This window comes from Nuphar pumila, chromosome 6 (assembly GCF_984573655.1).
Source record: "Nuphar pumila chromosome 6, dmNupPumi1.hap1.1, whole genome shotgun sequence".
Lineage (NCBI taxonomy): Eukaryota > Viridiplantae > Streptophyta > Magnoliopsida > Nymphaeales > Nymphaeaceae > Nuphar > Nuphar pumila.
In genome coordinates this window covers 4,867,596-4,890,182 of record NC_143254.1, presented here as the reverse complement: position 1 = coordinate 4,890,182, position 22,587 = coordinate 4,867,596, and the positions used below count along the sequence as shown (strand labels likewise).

At 38.9% G+C, this 22,587-nt stretch overlaps 2 protein-coding genes across 2 annotated transcripts; one reads left to right on the top strand and one right to left on the bottom strand.

The window, feature by feature from the left end:
* Positions 1-291: 291 nt before the first annotated feature.
* On the top strand, positions 292-19,526 carry LOC149833716 (Cystathionine beta-synthase (CBS) protein). The gene is made up of 6 exons (XM_090009826.1): positions 292-456; positions 1,658-1,831; positions 2,375-2,820; positions 3,349-3,615; positions 18,272-18,444; positions 19,109-19,526. The coding sequence occupies exons 2-6, from the start codon at positions 1,660-1,662 to the stop codon at positions 19,401-19,403; spliced, it is 1,353 nt and encodes a 450-aa protein (XP_089865952.1). The 5' UTR covers positions 292-456; positions 1,658-1,659; the 3' UTR covers positions 19,404-19,526.
* Positions 19,527-19,732: 206 nt separating this feature from the next.
* LOC149833715 (pentatricopeptide repeat-containing protein At4g30700-like) lies at positions 19,733-21,182 on the bottom strand. The gene is made up of 4 exons (XM_090009203.1): positions 20,996-21,182; positions 20,753-20,922; positions 20,583-20,673; positions 19,733-19,965 (listed from the first exon to the last, which is right to left on the bottom strand). Exons 1-4 carry the CDS (start codon positions 21,180-21,182, stop codon positions 19,733-19,735), a joined length of 681 nt encoding a protein of 226 aa, XP_089865329.1.
* Between the last annotated feature and the right edge of the window lie 1,405 nt (positions 21,183-22,587).

The following is a 22,587-nucleotide window of genomic DNA, read 5'->3' as shown; positions in this document are numbered from 1 at the left end:
CACCTAAAAAACCATGTTTTCTGTTTTTGTTTTCTAACACGTTTCTGCTTTTCGTTTCCTTTTGAGAGCAACCTTTGCCTGGACTACTGTTAGATTGGACAACCAGTAGAACCATTATCTGGAACCCGACCCGATCCCATCCCGCAAAAAACCCGCCAAGGGGTTTTTCAGTTTCACACGTGTATGCATTAGAAAGCCGACACGTTTCCATCCAGGGCACCCTTCTCGGCGTCTCGCACGTGCGTTCCTGGAATTTGTAGATGGGCGAACTTGACTCCCGGAGTTCTCTCTCTCTCTCTCTCTCTGCTACTCGACACTCAAAAAAAAGGGGATCACGAAAGCGAGACCGGAATTCTGAAATCGGACGTTTGAGAAGCAAGGCAAAGGGCATTTCAAACTCCTCTCCTCGTGGTCTTCTCACGATCTCTCCATTTCTTTTTTCTTTTAATCTTCGAGGTACCATTTTTTTCTACTTATTTTTCCTTTTTTGTCGCGGAAATTTGGGGTATTTCTTCTTCTTCTTCTTCTTCTTCTTTTTTCCTTCTCTTTGTGGGATTCGCATTGCGTGCATCTTCTGGTTTTAGTGTTTTACTCGGTCGCCGGGTTCGCCTTTTCTGGATCGTTTTGTTTCTGTTAATAGGATTCTCATTTTCCTTCGTTTGGAGTTCGTTGTTTTTAGGGATTTTTCAGGTTTTTCCTCTTTTATATTCCAGGTTTTTCTCGTCTGCAGTGCGTCTGCGGGAATGCTTTTTCTTGCTCTTTTTCTCCTTCTCTTTTCCCTTTTTTTAGTGCCATTGGTTGCTTGTTCTTGACGGTTTCGGAGGGAGAATTTTCTCAAATGTGTCTTAAAATATTAGAAAGTTGTGAGATTTTGTGGACCTGGTTTGGCTAGAGTGGATTAGCTCTCGATTCGGATTGTTATATCTCTAAATGCATATTTGCAACTGGGTTTGTTGATGTGAGTAGTTAGAAATTGATATTGTAATTGACGTCATTGTTTTCTTTTTATTGGAATTGTCGCTAGCTTCTACGAGCATTTCTTGATGGAAGGTATTAGCTGATTCTCTTTAGTCTGAGAGATGCAGACGTTTTCTTCGTGCATTATTGAGCAATTTCGAGTAGAGTCAGTAGTTACAGAATGCAGTGGCTTCATTGAATTGCAAAATCCTCTTTTTCATCTTCTGTTTTGGCTTTATCCAGAAAAGTGGGATATGGTTGGAAATTGCAGCATGGAACATACTGTCATTTCCTAGCTTATTCCAGCTTTTCTGGGTAAGTGGTGCATCAGAAATAATCTAGACCTCCAGCAGATTGATGGGTTTTGTTTTTCATTCGGGAGTCTGTTAGTGAATGTTGGCGATTGTGAGTGAAGGATAATATCTAACGATTTAATATTGAATTGATGAATTCTTTCATTGTGATGCTGATGGTTAACAGTCGAATATGCTGTTGTACATTGTGATGGACCACTCTAATCTTTGTTATTTTACACCCAAATAGTTGAGATCAATTGTATACTTGTTGGACTATATTCAAGATCTTCCCACCCACTTTTATATTGAGCTGGAAATATCATGACTCTCTTAGATATGCTTCCTCCAATTTGTCCTATATTTTAGGTATAAATAGTTGACATTGTTGGATCTTTCCTTGCTAGTTATGGCGGACCAAGCACAAGAGACTCCAAGAACTCCAAGAACTCCAGGCTGCGATGCTTACTTTGATAAGATTCAGTCCAGGAAAAAGCTGTCGGTTGCATTACAAGAAGCATTGACGATTGCATTTGCTAACATTCCGGTTTCATCATTCCCCCAAGTTCCAGGAGGGAAAGGTTTTCTCCTTTTTTTTACTAATCTATAATCCTGTAGTAATACTCCATCGAGAGTTGACCTTTATGTAATTATGGTGTTTCGTTTAAATTTTCTCTGAAATTATGATGGTTTAAATGATAATTTGTAATCTGTAAATATGCCTGCAACTTTTGCCGTTTTACAAATAAAAAAGCTTATTCAGCTATCCATACTTGCAGTAAAATTCATTTGTACAAGTTGTGTTGAATATGTGTAAACTAGAACATGTCAATATGATAGAATTACCTCCTAAAAGAATAACCTTGATGTATTTTTAAATCTTATGAACTTCTGCATCTGAAAAGGAAAACTACCCCTTTCATGATTTTTCTTCATTCTTTTGATTTCCATTGTAAGTCACTTTTCTTTGTATGTTGTTTTTCTTGCATCATGTTTCAAAGATCCGGTTAGCATAAAAACTAAACAAATTTGTTTGTTTTTTATGAATTCTAGCTGTTGTAAAAGGATAGCAAATAATCTCTTAGTTTTATGCAATTATAATAATGCCCTGTTTCATGCTGCAGTGATTGAAATTTCAGCGGACACACCAATTGTTGAAGCTTTGAAAATTCTCTCTGAGCATAACATCATGTCTGCTCCTGTAAGGAATCCAGATGCTGGAACGAGTCTTGACTGGAGGGATCGCTACCTGGGAATTATAGATTATTCTGCAATCATTTTGTGGGTGTTGGAGAATGCAGAGATTGCTGCTGCTGCTCTGTCGGCAGGATCAGCAACTGCTGCTGGTGTGGGTGCAGGTGCAATTGGTGCTATTGGAGCTCTGGCCTTAGGTGCCACTGGCCCAGTGGCATTAGCTGGGCTTACTGTTGCTGCTGTCGGAGCAGCGGTTGCTGGAGGGATGGCTGCAGAAAGAGCAGCAGGAAAGGATGCCTCAACTGCTGCTGCTGATCGTTTGGGAGAGGACTTCTACAAAGTAATCCTTCAGGAAGAGCCATTTAAGTCAGCCAATGTAAGTACTCTCTATTCTTGAAGACAATTTTTGTTACTAGAGAGTCATCTCATACCCTGACAATTAGAAGTTGGGTGCTGCCTCTAGTGGGGCTTCAATGGTTCATGCTAAGCCTATAGATGGTTGCAGGAAACTTCCAACCGCTGGCTCGAGCAATCTGAGTAAAGCCGTTGATGGATTTGTCCCAATTGTCTGACAGCAGACATGTTCTCCTAGTCACATGTCATGTTTTAGATAGACTTGTAAAGCAGTTATGAAAGAAAATTTATGGAATTGCATGTTCATGTAGAAATCTGAATCCATTTATCACTCAGGACTCATGGTTTTGACTTTTGAGTTAAAAAGATTTCAATCGGATTCAGGATGGCTGCATAGAAACTAATGCCAATCCTAGTGTAAGGCTATATCAAACATTTGTTTCAGGCTTACATTGTATTATGTTGTGTGAGCAAAGTTGCTAGTTCATTCAGAGTCATTATACACTTTTTGCTTATATTTGTTCATAAGGACTCTTCTAATCTAATCCAGGTACAATCAATCATCAAGTCATTCCGCTGGTCTCCCTTTCTTCCGGTCGCATTAGACAGTTCCATGTTGACTGTTTTGCTTTTGCTTTCAAAGTATAGACTGAGGAGTGTTCCTGTGATTGAAACTGGCAAACCCTTTGTGAAGAATTTTATTACTCAATCTGCTGTAGTCCTGGGTCTACAAGGATGCAGGGGAAGGGACTGGTTTGATTCCATCTCTCAACAGCCTATTTCTGATTTTGGACTTCCCTTCATGTCTTCTGATGAGGTATGGCTGCCTCTGCTTCTCTAACTGCATATGCATATGATGAGGTACCTTTGCTATGTAAGTGATATTGCTTTTTCCTGTGTATGCTTAAACATGAGACTCACTGGAATTTTCACCTTACTAATATTTCATTTGTGTCCTTGGTATGTCGTCAAAATTGTTACAAGGGTTCCTTTTAGGCAACTGATTCTCATTTGGATTTTGATTAACCTGTTGAATTATTCTCACAGTTAACTTTTAACAAGGTTCTCATATTCGTTATTGGAGATTGGAAGTTGTTAACTTTAAGCATATTGTATATAATGTAATAAAACAAGAAGACTTAAATCACGAACCAAAGGTTCTCCAATCTTCAACGAAAGAGTTCTCTCAAGGAACACACTTACAACATCCACAAAGAGAACCACAAAGTGTTCCAAAGGATCACTCTCACAAACTCCACAAAGGGGATAAAAAATATAATTTATTAACAAAGAGAGTGTGCCAAAAAGCTTACAAAACAAAGGGGAGAACACCCCTATTTATACACAAGGGAGAGAAGTGAGATATTAAAGAGAGAGAGAGTAGAGAGGGTGCAAGGCTCCCAACGGCTAGAAATTCTAGCCATTGGGAGCAGTCAAACTGAGTTTGACTTCTCCTTATATTACATATATTATTTACATGTTTAATAAATATATATATATAATATTATATATATATATATATATATATTCAAGTATATATATATACATATATATACTACTATATACTATGTCACATGGGTGCGGGTGCGGCACTTTCAAAAAACTTGGGTACGGGGGTGCGGCAAAAAAAAAAAAAAAAAAAAAATATATATATATATATATATATATATATATATATATATAAATTCCAAAAGTTGGACATAAATGACCCTGGGTGTGTTGACTGCACCCAGGGTCAGGTTGACCACATCGGGTGCGGGTGCGGCACCTACTTGGAGAATCCCTGTGACATATAGGGTGAAAAAATTCTTGACAATTTTTTTAAGTCTGAAAATTGGACCAAAATGACCCTGGATGCGTTGATCGCAATCAGGGTCAGGTTGACCACACCCGGTGCCGCACTCGCACCTGCGTCGCGTCAACGCGAGTGCGGCACCCTGCTAGCCAAATCCCTGTGACATAGACTATATATATATATATATAAAGTATAAATTTTTGTACATTTTAACCTATGTCACAGGGATTCGGCTAGCACGGTGCCGCACCCGCGTCGACCGACTCGATGTGGGTGAGGGTGCGACACCAGGTGCGGTCAACCCGACTCTAGGTGCGTTGACCGCACCCAGGGTCATTTTGGTCCATTTTTTGGATTTTTTTTTTTAAATTTGCCCTATGAAATGGGCTGCAGAATTTAAAAAAGAAAGAAATAATAATCGCTCTTGAAAGCATTAACGCTAAAATCGTGATATACTGAAAATATCACTTTCTACTTGTTATGTAGCAGAAAATTGTTGTGTCCAATATGGAATTAAACTTTTTAGAAATCAGAGTTAATATGCATTAGGTAATGTGCATCATTTTAGGCTAATTAATTGTTGGTTTAGATGGTTTTCCATAAAACAAACTTTGGAAAGTAGTAACTCATTAAGAAAAGAAAAAATGTTCAAAATTCGAAGCCTTGGGAAGTGGAACTCAATTACTTTGATTGAGTGTTTTCGAGTAAAGCCTTTAATATGGTATATAGCTTGTTTTTTTTTTTCCAATTTAGCCTTTTATGTTTTAAGTATTAGTTTAATTACTGTTGGTGGTGATTTTGACTAAAAGAACGTGAGATTAAAAAAATTATTCAAAATTCACCAGGAAAACACGTGCAATAATTTCTCGTTTTAAACTTTTGTCACTATGATGTACACCTAAATTTATTTCTCGATTAATTTCATTTTTTTTGTTATGATCAAAGTTTAAATTCCAACCTCGTTTATCCAAAGCCTAGCCATATGATTATGGACGAGCCATTGTCTACTTATGATGATTATACCAGGTATAGATCCGGGTTCAATTGATTTACATGAACCAGACCTGAATTATACCCGGTAAAATAATGTTAGCCAAATTTTGACCAATGAATCAATTGCACTATTGACTATTCAATTCATGTCCGCCAAATTTTGACCAATGAGAGGCTTGAGGTGTTTCTTTTCTTCCCAATCGGGTCAGGTGTTCGATCGACCTGAATCCATTTAATTAGTTTTGGTAGAAAGTTTCAGATCCGATTCTCGTAAGCAGGTACATATGTGCTGCATGGGACTTGTCACTTTTTTTCCAAGCGAGTTCTTGAGAATTGTGGTGGAAAATAAAGGCCGTGATGGGTTTAGGAAGTTGGAATCGCTAGATTCGTGAAAGTAGAAAATTCATGTTTGCCATTTTCTCTTTTTTTTTTAAAGACTGACTCGTGGCTCCTAATAAACGGCGAAACCACTTGTATTAAAGGACCAGAAGAAGCAACCAAGTGCCCACAAAGCAATAAGAAGCCCCCACCTCTTCACTTGGGCAATTTCGATATGGGCATTTGCAAGGACTCCTCACCGCGCCGGGGGGAACCCCTGACCCCCCTTCTCTCTCTCTCTCTATATATATATATATATATATATATATATATATATTATTTTTATTTTTATTTTTGCCGCATCCCCGCACCGAGGTTTTTTGGAAGTGCCACATCCCCGCACCCGCACCCATGTGACAGATTTTAACACTTCTCCTCAAACTTACAGTAGGATAACCGAAAGTTTGCCTAAAAGGAAGTGAAACCTAGGAGTAAAGGGAGGTTTGGTAAATAAGTTTGTCAACTGGTACTCTAATGTGACAAGGTTGATCAATATTCTTTGAAGATATTCCTCTCGAACATAATGACAGTCTATCTCGATGTGCTTCTGATGCAGGGCAGGATGGACCCAGGTCCATACCGTCTGACCCAGGCAGCGGACCCGATTTGCCTAAAGGGATTGAGGATCAGACCCATGCAGTGGATCCGATCCAGTACACGTTACCGAGACATTAGGGAAGTGGTTCCCCTGCGTACCTATTCCGGACAAGTACGAGGCACTCCGACCCGAACGACCCAGATCCGTCATGAAGAAGACCCGGATCCCGTCTCGGGTCCATGACTGGACCCGAGACCCGGATCCGCCAGCTGACTATTTAAAACCCTAGAGGGTTTTATGCAAACACATAATATTGAAAGCTCGCAGCCGCTTTTACCTTTGATTTCTTTTTCCTTTGGATTTTTTTTCCTGTCGGACTTTCCCTTTGATTACCCTGTTTTGCTTATGATTTGTTATTCATTTTATCTTGGTCCTGTTAGATTGATTTTTATATTGTCTTGTTGATTCCCATTGAAATAAAACATAAAAAGGTTACTTTCTTTTTTCACTCTTCGGTGGCCCCTTTGATTTTGTTCACTGGTTCATAACACGACGAGAGGTTGTGTTTTAGTTTCAGCCCACAAGCATTCGAGACACCGGTACTCCTCTGCATTAGAGTGGTATTAGAGCCAGCGCCTTTCCCCTCGCCAGCAAGATGGTTTCAGAGGTAAGGGGCGATCCGGCGACGGAAATCGAGTAGGAGGATGCCGACAACGCATATCCAATGTTGCGGATGATGGAAATGATGACGAAGATGCAAGAGAACGTGTTGTGTATCAGCCGGGACGTGCCCGACATATCCCGACGACTTGATAGGGTCGAAGATCGGGTTGCGAGGATCGAGTCGTCGGTGACAACACCTATGCCTTCTACACAACAAATGGATCCGATTAGGGGTGGCAGCACTGTCGTTCTCGTTGAAGCGGTGGCTGACGGTCCAGCCCAACCAACTCTTCAGGCTGCCGCGCCATTGAAAAACGCAGGGAGGGAACTGCGCAGGAATGCCAACCTCGTATCGCCCCACTTCGAGGTACTGATGATGGCCTGTGGCGAGACGACCACTCGGCTGGGGGAAGAGGGGGGTCCCAGTGGCAGCTTGGGTGCGCCTGCCTGGCATCGACCCACGCAGCAGGGACTGCAGGTCGGGCATGGCATGCGTGGCCTGAACGTGATGTCAGACCAGACCGAAGTGGGGCTCTCCAACCGCAGTTTGGGTGTGCCTGCCTGGCACCGACCCATGCAGCAAGGGCTGCAGGTCGGGCACGGTCCGCGTGGCCCGACCGTGCCGCCGGGTCAGGCAGCCGGTGCACCAGCCTTAGCCCGGGCTGGGGAGGGTCTGTCGACCTTCCCAGCACCTGCGCGCGGGGGTACTGTCGCAACCCACTCGCAGGTTAAGGGGGCTGACCCTTTGTGGGCTGGATCTGACCTCTCATCAGGGTCAGGTCAAGACCCTATGTTAATTGGGTCCGGACCCGGTTACCGAGGACCACCCTTTGGGTTCTCGAGAGCGGGTCCGGGTCTAACACCCTCCTACCCAGTTGGGTTTCATTGTCTTTTCGTACCAATACTGTGGCAGATTACACTGTTGAGTTTCATTGTCTTTTCGTACGAGTGCAGATCGAGGAGACCGCCCGTCAGCAAGTCACGAGGTATATTTTTGATCTTTGTCCTGCTATTTCTGACGACTTCAGTTGTGTCACAGTCGAGTCATTGGATCAGGAAAGTGGTTATGCCATGAATGTAGAGGAGAAACTGAAAAGGAGGCAGGAACATAGGACTTTCCGTAGTGATCAGTCCAGTCACCCAAAGTTGAGTTTCCCAACCAGGGGAGCGAGCTTCTCTAGGAAAGAAGACTTAAAGTCCACCCCAAGAGTTGACCCTAGCAAACCCGATCAGTCTGGACCAGCGTACCACACCAGATCTAGGGGTAAACCCAGTGAGTCCACCGTTCGTTGTTTTAGGTGTCTTTTAAGACACCTCAACCCCCATCTATAATATGGTAAGTGGACAATCTAAAAAGACATAACAACGAGTGTCACACTCATAATTAGAGATCATATACCAAATCATTCTAGAGTCCCAAGGTGCCCATAACTCACCTCAACCACCATCTATAATATGGCAATTTGGACAATCTAAAATGATATAACATGAGGTGTCCGTAACTCATCTCAACAAACATCTCTAATAAAACAATAATAAGGCCAAAACAATGATGCATTAAATAACATGTGATGGACAAATATAAATGCCACAAAAAGGCAATAAACACTTTAGGAATCATTAAAGAAAAGAGGACCGATTAAAAAAGGTCCAATAATCAATAATGTGCTTTATAACAACAAATTTGCATAAACACAAATTATGCTTAATCTTCAAACAAGTCATTGCCAAAAAAAGACTTATTAAGCAATAAACACAACAACATAAAGAATTCATCAAGACAATCAAGCTTTTAATCAAAGAAATCATAAGAACCGTAATGGTTCACAAAGAAGGCTTTAACACAATACTCAAGGAAAGAATATTTAAAACACTTGAAAATTTATAGATTTAGGGATTAAGTCCCATACAACAATTTTTTAAAAAATCCTTTGATTGTGATGAGATATGCGAAAACATACAAAGTGCTAAAAGCACTTACAATGATTTAAAAAGGACTCAATATCTAAATTCATTATATTTTTCACAAAAAGAAATGTGCATAAAGGCTCCATAATGCAAAAATGTCTACGAAGAGACAATACACATGTAAGCACAAAAGGCTTTATAAAAGATGTGCACGAAGGCACTCATACAATACTTGAACAAATACACACCAAGGTGTAAACAAACATGCACTAAGGCATGTATTTCATAAAAAAGAGGGAATGCATACAAGCGCAAATATTTGAGAAACAAATGTGCACAAAATACAAAAATACACAAAAGTGAGCAAGTATGCACTTTATAAAAAGAGCAATGCTTGAAATTCTCAAACTTTAACAATTGCAATTGAGGACAAAGAAAACCAAAAACCATATTATGGCCAATGTAGGCATTTTTAAAAGATATTATTAAGAGGTTTCGAAACCTTATGAAAAATACAAACCAACAAGTTTATAAAGATGAAAAATGAAATCATTTATACCAAAAGGATGCAATAGATGAACTATGCACTCTATGTAGTGTGAGAAATTCCTTTTAAAAAATCTTTCCTAATGGTTTATCATAAACAATTTTTCAAAAAAGAAACATTGAAAAACTTTTAGGAGTTCTTATAAGTTATCATTAACAAGAACTACTTTAGGATTCAACAAAGATTTTAGATGTGAGAGATTTTCATATAAGGATTATATCAATTTTTTCAAAAATGCACTAAAATTCATAATAAAAAAGAGGAACTCAAATCAAATTAGGGTTCATATGAGAGTTAAGAAATTTTAAGCAAAGATCATTACTTTAGCAAGAAATCATATATATAATTTTAAAAATTAACTTATAGGTCAATCATGAGATACTTATGTAAGAGTTATAAATCTCACATAATTGAAGGTGATTTTAAAAAACATAAATTGCTATTATATGCGATGAGTAGTTCGATAGACGCAAATTATATATTTGAACAACAAACGCGTTCACCAAATTTGAGGGAGATATTTTTTTTTTTTTAAAATATACGAGCATACGAAATGTGAAAAGACATAATTCAACTATCATAACCATTAAACGAACAAACTATATGCAAGAAACATATTTTCAAATGCATAATACTTTAAGAAAAGGGATATATACCGAATAACTTCAAAACAAAAAGGAAGAGCAATGAATACTTCACCATTTCTTGAGCGACACGCTTTCCGTTGCACCCAAGGACAACCCCATCGTGACCTTGCTCTGATACCATGTTAGAAAATGACTTGAAATACATTTGGTTCAATAATGAACCCATACCTATGCACGTGAAGTGCAAATATACCCATTAAAGGGAAACAACACAATCACATAATGTGCTAACACATAAAACCCATAAAAAGGGAAAAATATGACATAAAGTCATAAGTTGCATATCATTGAAGAAATAATGGAGAAGGGGTAAAAACCCCATTACAATGGAGCAAGAGCTCCCTCAAGGATTAAGAAATACAAAGGGGAGAGCCCCTATTTATAACAACAAAAAGGAGCCTTGGAGGGGCTCCACTCATAGACGTTGGAGCCCCTCCAACGGTCACAAATGTGACTGTTGGAAGGGGCCCAACGTCTATTTGAGTGGGGCCCCCAAGGTACCTTTTGGTACTTGAGAAAAAAAGAAATAAAAATAAAAGAAAAATAAAAATAAAATAAATTACAATCACATTCATAAAGTGAATGTGCGTAAAACAGAGGAAAAGACTAAAATACCCCTACGGCTAAACAAAAGGAAAATATATATTTTATATATATATATATATATAAATAGGAGGATACATATACATATATACCATATATGTATATGTATCATCTTTTATATATATAAAATATATCTAATTACAACAATTGATGGGTACATTTTAACAAAAAGTTAGGTCATATTGCGTCCAAGTGTCCCACCATGAGTAAGAACACTCATCTAGCTAAGAGCATTGTTGAGTCTGCATCCGATAGTGAGAGCGAGGGTGAGTCGCTTGTTGAGGGGAATGACGAGGTAAAAGTCATAGAGTTCGATGGCAACATCGAAAATTTGTTAACCATCCGTCATGTGTTGACCACATCCCGAGAGTCGGCCCCCACAAAATGGTTGCGAAATAATATTTTTAAAACCCTGTGCAACCGTGAGGGGTGTGCGTGTGATGTTATCATTGATACCAGAGCGTGCGAGAATATGGTGTCTGAGAGTGTCGTGTCCACCTTGAACCTAAAAACGAAAAAATTGTCCCAACCTTATAAAATGGCATGGTTCAAGAAAGGCAACGAGGTGCCCATCACCCTGCGTTGTCTAGTTTGGTTCTCTATGGGGGAGCATTACCATGATGAAGTGTGGTGTGACGTGGTGCCCATGAGTGCGTGTCACATCCTATTGGGACGTCCCTGGCAGTTTGACCGTAAGACCATCCATGATGGCCGTAGGAATACGTATACATTTGTCTTTAAGGGTCATAGGATAGTTCTCCTTCCCACCAAGGAGGTTGGGTTGCCCCGGCTAGCGGGCCTATTTGACCGATCTTCCCTCCTTGGGCTGCCCGAAACTTGGCACCTTTCTCTTACATTTAATGTGTCTGATCTATATGCTTACTGTGGAGACAACAAGTCGTCAGAGCCGACTTCTTTCCCACCAGGGAAGAATGATGCAGGGCAGGATGGACCCAGGTCCATACCGTTTGACCCAGGCAGCGGACCCGATTTGCCTGAAGGGATTGAGGATCGAACCCATGCAGCTGATCCGATCCAGCACACGGTACCGAGACGTGGGGGAAGTGGTTCCCCTGTGTACCTACTCCAGACGAGTACGAGGCACTCCGACCTGGACGACCCAAATCCGTCAAGAAGAAGACCCGAATCCTGTCTCGGGTCCATGATTGGACCCGAGACCCGGATCCGCCAGTTGACTATTTAAAACCCTCTCCTAGGGTTTTGTGCGAACACAGAATATTGAAAGCTCGCAGCCGTTTTTACCTTTGATTTCTTTTTCCTTTGGATTTTTTTTCCTGTCAGACTTTCCCTTTGATTACCCTGTTTTGCTTATGATTTGTTATTCATTTTGTCTTGGTCCTGTTAGATTGATTTTCATATTGTCTTGTTGATTCCCATTGAAATAAAGCATAAAAAGGTTACTTTCTTTTTTCACTCTTCGGTGGCCTCTTTCTTTGATTTTGTTCACCGGTTCATAACACGACGAGAGGTCGTGTTTCAGTTTCATCCCACAAGCATCCGAGACACCGGTACTCCTCTGCATCAGTTTCATTCTTTTGTGAAACGTGGTGTTGTTGGCAATGTAGATAGCACTTTTGTTGTCGCAACACATCTTTGAAGCTCTTAAAATCTTGATTCTCATAACAGCCAGCTGTCTTTTTAGCCACACAACTTTCATTGTGATAGTAGCCATGACCCGGTACTCGATTTCAGTTGAAGAAAGACAAACCTTCTGTTACTTTTTGCACATTTACGAGATCAACGATTTACCTAAGAAAACACAAAAACATGTGGTTGAATGTCTATTGTTTGGATCACCTCCCCAGTTTGCATTTGTATGGGTAAGTAAATCTAATGTAGAAGAGGAAGACATAAACAGACCTCTATAGTGAGAATTTTTAAGATATCTAATAATATGCAAAACAACTATCATGTGAACAATTGCGGGAGCATACTGAAACTGACTGGTTGTGTGTACATGTGCTATATCAGGTCTAGTAGTAGTTAGATAAGAAAAAACTTTGATAAGCTGTCTATAAGGAGTTGGATCATTGAGAGGCTCCCTATCATCAATTCTCATCTTAACATTTGTTACTTCAGAAGTGTCAACTTTCTTATCATCTGATATTCCAGACTTGAGAATAATATCTAAAACAAACTTAGATAAAGATAATAAATACCCTCTAGGGGAATAAACTTTTATTCTTAGAAAGTAGAATAGAAAACCCAAATCAGTCATTTCAAAACTAGTTTTAAGAATATTTTTGATATATTAAACTCCCTGTTTGTTGCCTCCAGTGATTAGCATGTCATCTACATAGAGTAGCAGAATAACACTACCTGCATTAGAATCTTTAATAAACAAAGCAATGTTAGTTAAGCAAGATTTAAAACCAATATCAAACATAACTTTGCTAAATCTATCATACCAGGCTTTGGGTGCCTGTTTTAACCCATATAATGCCTTTTGAAGGCGAAGAGTCTTTCTTTGAGAAAGACTCATACCGGGGGGGTGCTTCCATATAAACTTCTTTCATAAGATTTTCATTTAAAAAGGCATTTCCAATATTCATTTGGTATATAGATCAGTTTTTAATCGAAGCTACTGCAATATGAGTTCTAATCGTGGTCATGCGGGCAACCGAGCTTTATATCGCTCAAGGGTTCCATCACTCTTGGTTTTTATTTTATATACTCATCTACAACCTATGAGTTTCTTTTCCGGTGGAAGATTTTGAATAGACTAAGTTTGAGCTTTTTTAAGGCTTCAAATTCTACCCTCATAGCTTCAACCTATTCAGGGTGTTCTTTAGCACAAGTGTACGATGAGGGTTCTACATACGAGTGAATCAGGGTTATGCATGCTTGATTGAAGAAAATGAATCATAGGATACACATTTTGATGGGGGTTTTGATACTCTAGATGATTTCCTAATTTGTAATTCATCTTTACTAAGGATAGAAACTTTTCATGTGCACATGGAGGGTTTTGATTTCCCCGCCTAGAATATTGCATACAAGTTTGATCATTGTGGGGCAATTCATCAAGTGGTTCAAAGTCACTAGATTCATTAACGTTCTCCAAATCATGTTCACAATCATAGTTGTCAATATCTTGCTTTGAGATAAGGTCAAACAAAAAAGAATACTTGGTTACTTCCTTTGGTTGATCCTTATCAAAGAAATTTTCTTTTTTCAAGAACGTAACATTTCGAGAGATTTATAGTTTTTCATTTTTAAAATCATAACACCTATATTCTTTTGGTTATCGGCATAACCAAAGAAGACACAAGGAATAGCTCTAGTAGAAAACTTGTCATTCTTATTGGTAAAAATAAAGCATTTGCAACAAAAAATTGTAATCTTGAATAATCTGGGGAGAGTTTAAAGAGTTTTTCAGTTGATGAGATATTGTGTAAAGAAGATTATGACATTTTGTTTATAAGATAAACAACAGTCAGGACAATTTTTGCCCAAAAAGTTTAGGCACATAGCTACCAATAAATAAAGTCCTTGAAGTTTCAATAATGTGTCGATGTTTTCTCTCAGCTAGACCATTTTGTTGTGGCGTGTATGGACACGATCTTCGATGTGTGATGACATGTGAGTATAGATAATTTTTACATTTTTTTGACAAAAAATTTCCACCTGAATCAATACAAAATATAAAAATATCATTTTCAAATCTATTTTTGACCATTTTATGAAAATTTTGAAAATAAAAAATACTTCATATTTATGTTTAAGAAAGTAAATTCAAATATATCTAGTAAAGTCATCCACAAAAATAACACAATATGCATATCTACTTTTACACACAACTGGTGTTGGACTCCAAACATCCGAATGAACCAACTCAAATGGTTTAGATGAAGCAAAAGTTCTATTATTGAAAGGTAATCTTTTCATTTTTCCGAGAACACGGTCTTCACAAGTGAAATCATTAATATTACAAAATTTTTCCAAACTTGAAAAAAATAGAATTTTAGATACACCGGGATCTCCTAGTCTTCTATGCCATAATTTTAAATTTATTTTTTAGACATTATAACAAAAAACATCTTTTGGTATCTCCAAAAAAACCATATAGTAGAGACCTTCCTCTTTATGGCCTTGCCCAATTAGCTTCTCTGATTGACAATCCTGCACCAAACATTCATTTGAAGAGAAGGAGATATTACAACCATAATCGGATATTTAAGATACAGATAAGATAGTCAAATTTAATTTAGGAATGTATCTAATTTTTGGAATGAGAAACTTTTTTGAGTTCAAACGATTTTTTTCAAAACTTTTTATTCTTTTGGTTTCAAAAGTTGTACCATCGGTCGTGAACACTTTTGACACACTTGAGTTGCTATAGCATTCAGATAAATTATCATTGTTTGGGGTCGTGAAAAGATGCAACAAAATCAAGAAGCCAAGAAATCTTACCTGGGTTTGAATAAGTTGATACTGCGGCCCCAACTGAGGAAGATGACCCTCTAAGAAGAGGTTGAAGGGCTTCAACTAATTGAGCTAGAGACATGCTTCCAATAGATTATTTTTGAGGTGTGAGAATGTCCTTTTCCTTGTCGTTTGATTCTTGAGGAGCGCCAACCAAAGCAACCTTCTTTTTAAATGTCCCTTTTAGTTTAGGCCATTGAGGCTTAGTGTGTCTCGGTTAATGACAAAAATAACAAATGATTTTCTTTCTTTCATAGTCATTTTCTTGTCTTCTATAGTGAGATGACTTGTATGCACGAACATAGTTTTCCGATCGAGAAACGACTAAGACCGAGTCATCTTCACTTTTTGCTTAAATGCTTTTTCATTATATTTTCTTTCATACCCAACTCTTCTGTAGTGTCTTTAATAAAGGGCACTTTTCCTCTATGGAGAAGAATAGACTTTTTAGGTTTAAATTTCGGCCTTTGACTGTTAATAAATTGATAAAAGTGTTCCGCATCTATTTGCCTTTGGCAGAGTTCTATGTCTTCAGGACAATGCCACTTTGACTCTAGAAGAGTCAATTCTTCCCAAAGTTCGGATAGGTCATTATAATATTTTCTAATAGTTTTATCTTCTTGAACCATAGTTCGAACTCTCTCTTGCACATTTCATACAAGTGCAATATCTTTAAGAGAATACATTCTCTTAAGATAATCTCAAGCCTCGTTGGCATGCTCAAATTTGGCAAGGCTTGAACATTTTTTTACAGTCACACTACTAATAAGCCAAGACATGATCTTCGCATGTTCCATTCTCCACTCTTACTTTTTTTCATAAGTGGTTATACCCTTAGGTTTCTCATTTTCGGTTAGAGGAACCTCTTTCTCACCCTCTACCTTAGTGAGAACTAGCTTGGATTCCGGATCGGATCCATCTACTAGTTCCTATAATCCTTTTATCCAAATAAGGTGCTTCATGATAGAAGTCCATGTTACGTAACTGAAAACATTGAATTTTATGGGTTTAATGGTGGCATTATCCATTTTTACAAGGGCTAAGAGAGGAAAAAGGGTAGATATATGGAAAAGAAAGAAGAGAAGAGAGATAATGAGCACGAGCATTCTTCCACCAAAGAATTTTACGATAACTTGAACGCTTGCAAGATCACCAACACTTTTGAGGAAGATACTTTAAATGAGCTTCAACACTTTTAAGCTATGATACCATGTAATAAAACAATAAGACGTCAATTACAAACCAAAGGTTCTCCAATCTTCAACGAAAGTGTTCTCTCAAGGAATACACTTACAACATTCACAAAGAGAACCACAAAGTTTTCCAAGGGATCACTCTCACAAACTCCATAAAGGGGATAAAAAATATAATTTGTTAACAAAGAGAGTGTGCCAAAAGGCTTACAAAACAAAGTGGATAACACCCCTATTTATAAACAAAGGAGAGAAGTGAGAGATTAAAGAGAGAGAGTATAGAGGGAGCAAGGCTCCCAACGGCTAGAAATTCTAGCCGTTGGGAGCAGTCAAACTGAGTTTGATTGTGCCCAACAACTAGAATTTCTAGCTGGTGGGAGCAGTCAAACTTAGTTTGACTTCTCCCAATATTACATATATTATTTATATGTTTAATAAATATATATGTAATATATATATAAGGATAAATGTATGTATATTTTAACAAGATGGTATTCACAGGAAAATCTCCTGTAAGCTATGTCACAGGGACTCGGCAAACTGGGTGCCACAACCACGTCGACGCGACGTGGGTGCGAGTGTGGTCACGGACCCTGGGTGCGGTCAACGCACCCAGGGTCATTTGTGTCCCAACTTTTCTTCCGGCAAACGCAAAGAGAGAGAGAGAGAGAGAGAGAGAGAGAGAGAGAGAGAGAGAGAGAGAGAGAGAGAGAGGACGCAGTAGGGGGCTGCCGGCTTTCCGGCGAATGCAGAGAGAAAGGATGAGGGCACGATAGGGAGCCGTCGGCCTCCTGCCCGCCCTTCGGCAAACAGAAGAAGGAGACGAAGAAGAAAAGAAGAAGAGAAGGAGATGTGTACGTGAGAGAGAGCCGCCGTTGGGGTTCGGTCGCACGCCGGGAGCGAGAGAGAGTAGGGAGAGGAGGAGGAGCGCAGGGGTGAGGGCTTCCCCCTCACCCTTGCGTGATTTAAAGGGCACGGGAGGACGCAAATCGGGGTTTCCCTTATCAGCATAGGGAAAAAAAATGACCAATAGGGTTTTCCCTTATCAGCGCGGACGTTAAATTTTTTTTTAAGGGGTTTTCCCTGGACTCGATTCCGGTCCGGGTCCAATTTTTTTTTCTTTTTTTTTGTAAAATCGTTTGTTTTACACCTACCCCCAATGAGCAAAGCCCTCGGAGCGATGAGACAGCTGCACCCAGGGTCATTTATGTCCAACTTTTGGACTTTTTATATATATTTTTTGCCGCACCCCCGCACCCGCACCCGCACCCGCACCCATGTGACATAGCCTGTAAGACATTTGCTTGTTTCACTGCTATACAAGGATCCAGTTGTTAGTTATTGGTCATTGCTCCGGGCCCAAAATTTTCAAATGCCATGAATTGAGCAGTGACTTTTTCAAAAAAGCTGTTTAACAGAATGAAGTCTGGAACTTTTGTTTATTCTCATCTTCATGAAAGAAATGTGGAAAGTCTTTAAGAAGAAGAAAATATGTAATTAAGAGAAATACTTGAGAGAATAGTCTATCTACAAAGAGTGCTAAAACTGCAAATTGATGAAAAGAGGTAGAGGGAAAGTATAGGCATGATAGACGGGACAAAGCAGCTTTCTTTCTTTTTCACAGTAGTCCTGACTTAATTCATATTGTTTCTTGCAAAATGAAATATTTTGAAATTGGCACCTGATCTTTTAGCCTCTTCTGAAAGCAAAACTATCATTGAGAATTGTTGGAGATATAATAGTTGATGTATGTGACATTCAGGTTATTAGTGTCAAGGGAGATGAGCTAATTCTGGAGGCTTTCAAGCTCATGAGAGATAACCACATCGGTGGTGTGCCAGTTTTAGATGGATCCAGTAGAAAGATTATTGGGAATATAAGCATCCGAGACATCAGGTTCCTACTTCTTAAAGCTGGTCTTTTCTCTAACTTCAGGTACGTCAGATTGTTACAGCCCCTTCAATTTAAGTTCTTTCTACTTTCTTTGCAAAGTAACAACCAATTATAGGATAGATGATTCTCAGAACTATAATTTTTTGTTTCATGGTGTTATTGTCTAGAATTTTTAAAGTTTGGTTTTTGATAGTCCGTGTAATTTTGAATTCTTTCTTGAAAGGTAGGTGGAGATTCAATGGATTATCAAACAGTTGTCTTTCATTAATTGCACAAAATCATCTACAAGTCATATGAACAGGGTTAACTGCAATAAAATCTGAAGATGGATAATGCCCAACATTCAAGGTAGATGTTTGATCAGCAGGCTTATGTACATAACCATCAGATGCAATTGGATGGGCGTGACCTATCCTTATAATGGATGGTGTTCGTACATTTCTGCCATAAGAAACATGTGCCCGACACAAGTTTGATTGTGTCCATGAAGTGTTGTGGTGTGTCTGGTGTCATGTCCGGTGTTATGTTGTGTCAAGACAGAATACACATACCGAGCATCCATGTAACATAGATGGGTCCCTGTTCACTGTTCAGATTATTATTTGCACTAGTCTTCTCCACTAATGGCTCAACTTTGTTTTATGTGTTGGCTTCTTATATTGAGATTAAGAGTCCTTTTTCACCTTTTTTTTTGCCCGTGTTGTAGGCAATTAACAGTGACAGATTTCGTGAGCACTATTGCTGCAATTACTGAGACACAAGAGGAGGAGGGCAAAGCCATAATGAAGCCACCAGTCACATGCCAGGTTGACACAACTCTTGGGCATGTGATAGAAACCTTAGCAACCAAGTGCATCCATAGGGTTTATGTGGTCAATGATGAGGACCAGGTTGTTGGTGTGGTGACACTTCGTGACGTTATTTCGTGCTTTATTTATGAACCACCTAATCATTTTGATAATTATCTTGGATTTGCAGTAAAGGAAATGTTGAACAAATAGACATGTACACACGTATGATTTGGTATTATACATACTGGATCAACTTTTTTGCCTTCTAAATGTGTACGAGGATTATCTTGTCTGCTACCTTTGATTTTAATGAAGTGGATGGAATGTAAGAAACGAACGAGCAATAGATTTATACCTTTATGATCAAGTCACTAATTGTTAGCTAACCGTACTCACTGCTGGCGGCTTCTTCATTCCCCTTTTTCACCTCGACTCTCTTAGCCTTTCCACATCTACCCATGTCCCCTGCTCAGCATATATATTTGATAATACCACCAAGGGTGCAGGGTTTCCAGGTTCCAACCGTAATAATTCTCTAGCTATTTCTTCTCCCAGCTCCACATCAGAATGATGGCTACAAGCACCAAGAGTAGTGTTGCAAACATGGATGATGAAGGATCCATCGACATCTCTTTTAACAAGCCTCTTGCCTCGTTAAGCCTGCCAGCTCTGCTGAAGAGATCAACCATACAGGTATAATGCTCAATACCTGGTTCTATTAAGAATTCTCCACTCATTCTGGTGAATATTTCCCATCCCCTGTCAACCAAGCCTGTGTGGCTACAGAGACAAAACAGATGCAAACGTAGTTGAATTGGGTATAACATTTTCTTTCTGCATATTGTCAAGTGTTGTCAATGCTGATTCTGAATCCCCATTTCTTCCATGTCCACCAATCATGGCATTCCAGAGTGCTGTATCACCATGTCCACTCCTTCTATCAAAGACCCCGCAAGCTTGGATGATGCAGCCACATTTTGCATACATGTCAAGAGAACTGTCTCAAGAAATACTACATCAAGGCCTGACCTTATGATGTATCCATGGATTTTCCTTCCTTTTTGAAGATCTGTTAGACTAGGCATATTGTTAGTATGCTTATTGATACACCATTAGGCTTTATTCCTGATGATTGCATCTCTTTGAACAATCTCAAGGCTTGAAAAATAGAACCCTGTTTAGCAAGCCCGTTAACCATTAAGTTCCATGTGGTCACATCAGGTTCCAGCCCTGCTGATGTCATCTGTTGAAACAGTTCTACTGCAGATTCACAATGTCCAAACTGCAACGTTGCCGATATCATAGCATTCCAGGTGATTAAATTCTTTCTAGCCATGGACTTGAAAACGTGGTATGCCTGTCTCAAGAATCCAGATCTCGAATACATACCTATAAGTGCTGTCCCAGTTAACAAATCAACCCCATGAATAGATTTCATTACATAACAATGGGCTTGCCTACCTTCTAAAATTCTAAAGATCTGAACAAGCAGATAACAGAGAAATCAGTGTCACTGAACTGGGTCTCTGTCCATCCTCTTGCATTTGCAGAAAAATTACAAGTAACTTCTCAGGGGAACCATTTTCCCAGAATCCTGAAAGCATCGCATTGTAACACACTACATTCTTGTCAGGAATTGAGTTGAGCATCCTAACAGATGAACTCAGGTCTCCACAGTTGGCATACATTGTTAGGATCCGAGTACCAACAAACAGATCTAGTTCAAAATCTGATCATAGAGAAAGCATGGAGTTGCAGGCCTTGATGCTGAGTCTCCATCATGGAGCAGGTGGTCAGCAAACTTGCAATTGTAACTGAATTTGGCTGGAACCCATTACTCTGAATCTGTTTGAAAACATACACAGCATCTTCAAAGAATCCATTTTGGACAAACCCGGAAACCAGAGCATTGAAGAATTTGAGTTTCGGTTTGGGAGTTTCGTTGAACGCTTGAAGTGCATCAGAAAACAACCCAAGTCCTGCATACATGCTTGTGAGAGCTGTCTGTATAAACATCATGGAAACCAGTCTTGAGGATGTGGGCATGGATTTTCTGGCCATGGGAAAAAGCCAAGAGTTCTGTTCAGGCCTTCAGAATGAAAGGAAAGGTAAAGATCTTAGATTGGTATTTAGAAGGTGGGTTGTGAGTGTAGAGAGAAAGAGCTTCTAACCAAATTCGATATGGTCAAATTTAAGATTTTTATATTATTGACATAGAATCCAAATTAAAGCATGTCTATCATATTGAAATTCATATGTTTGATTTTAGTGAAATTCACATTCAAAATCGAATTTAAGGAAAAAATGGAATTTAATAAAATAATCAGTAAATTGAGCCTAAATAAAATCGTGTATGATTTTGGGTGAATTTAGGTTTAATTTGGATTTGGATTTGATTCGAATTTTCACATAAACTAGAATTGAATTAGATGAAAATTCAAATTTGAATTATACATTAATTTGAAATCTTATTTGAATTTGAACTTAATTAAGTGTGAATTTTAATTATTTTAATAAATAATTAAAATATGAATTCATCTTGTGAGCGCAAGTTCATTTCCTGACTTGGTCCTAGGAAGGGAGAAGTTTTAGAACATCAAATACCAGAAATTCGCTTTACACCGTCCATTTTTTAGATGGACAACAGGAGATCTATAACCAAGTTATTACACAACACAGCACTAATATTATATATTTGGCTTGAGACCTTGGCTGGTAATGTGTGAATGACTGGACGTATACACGCAGGTATTGTCCTCTGGTCAGTAGTATAGGTATAGCAGTAGGGGTGTTAACGGGGTTTGGTTCAGACCCAGGTGAAACCAGACCCAAACCTGATTTGAGATGATGGTATCGGGTCCTGACTCAGGTATAATCGGACTCACCATAAGAGAAACCATACCCAGATCCTATAAGGATTACATGAACCAGACCCAGACCATACCTGATAAAATAATAATTTTTATCATTTTTTCATTAAAAAATTGCAGATCTTATTTAGAACTCGGTTCAGGCCCAGGCCCAGGCCCAGGTCTGATATGAAATTTCACAAACCAGACCCGGCTTCATATATTAATGGGACCCTTCAGGTCCGACCCAGATTCTAATCTGGCCTTCTTATTTATAACGAAACCCTGACTCTATAGGGTTTGGGACGGTTCAGGTCCAGGTCAAACCCAACCTATACATAGCAGCAACAAGCTTTTTAAACGGCAACTTATCAGCCAAGAAAATATCGTGATATTTTGAATTCCTTTGTTTCTTATTGGAAAAGAGCTTGGAAAATAAATAAATCAAACTTTTTTTAAAAAGGAAAAGAAAAGGCGTTCAGAAAAATCTGCAAAAGATAAAATAACTGTTTATTTTTTCTGATAAAAGCTCCAAGACCTCACAT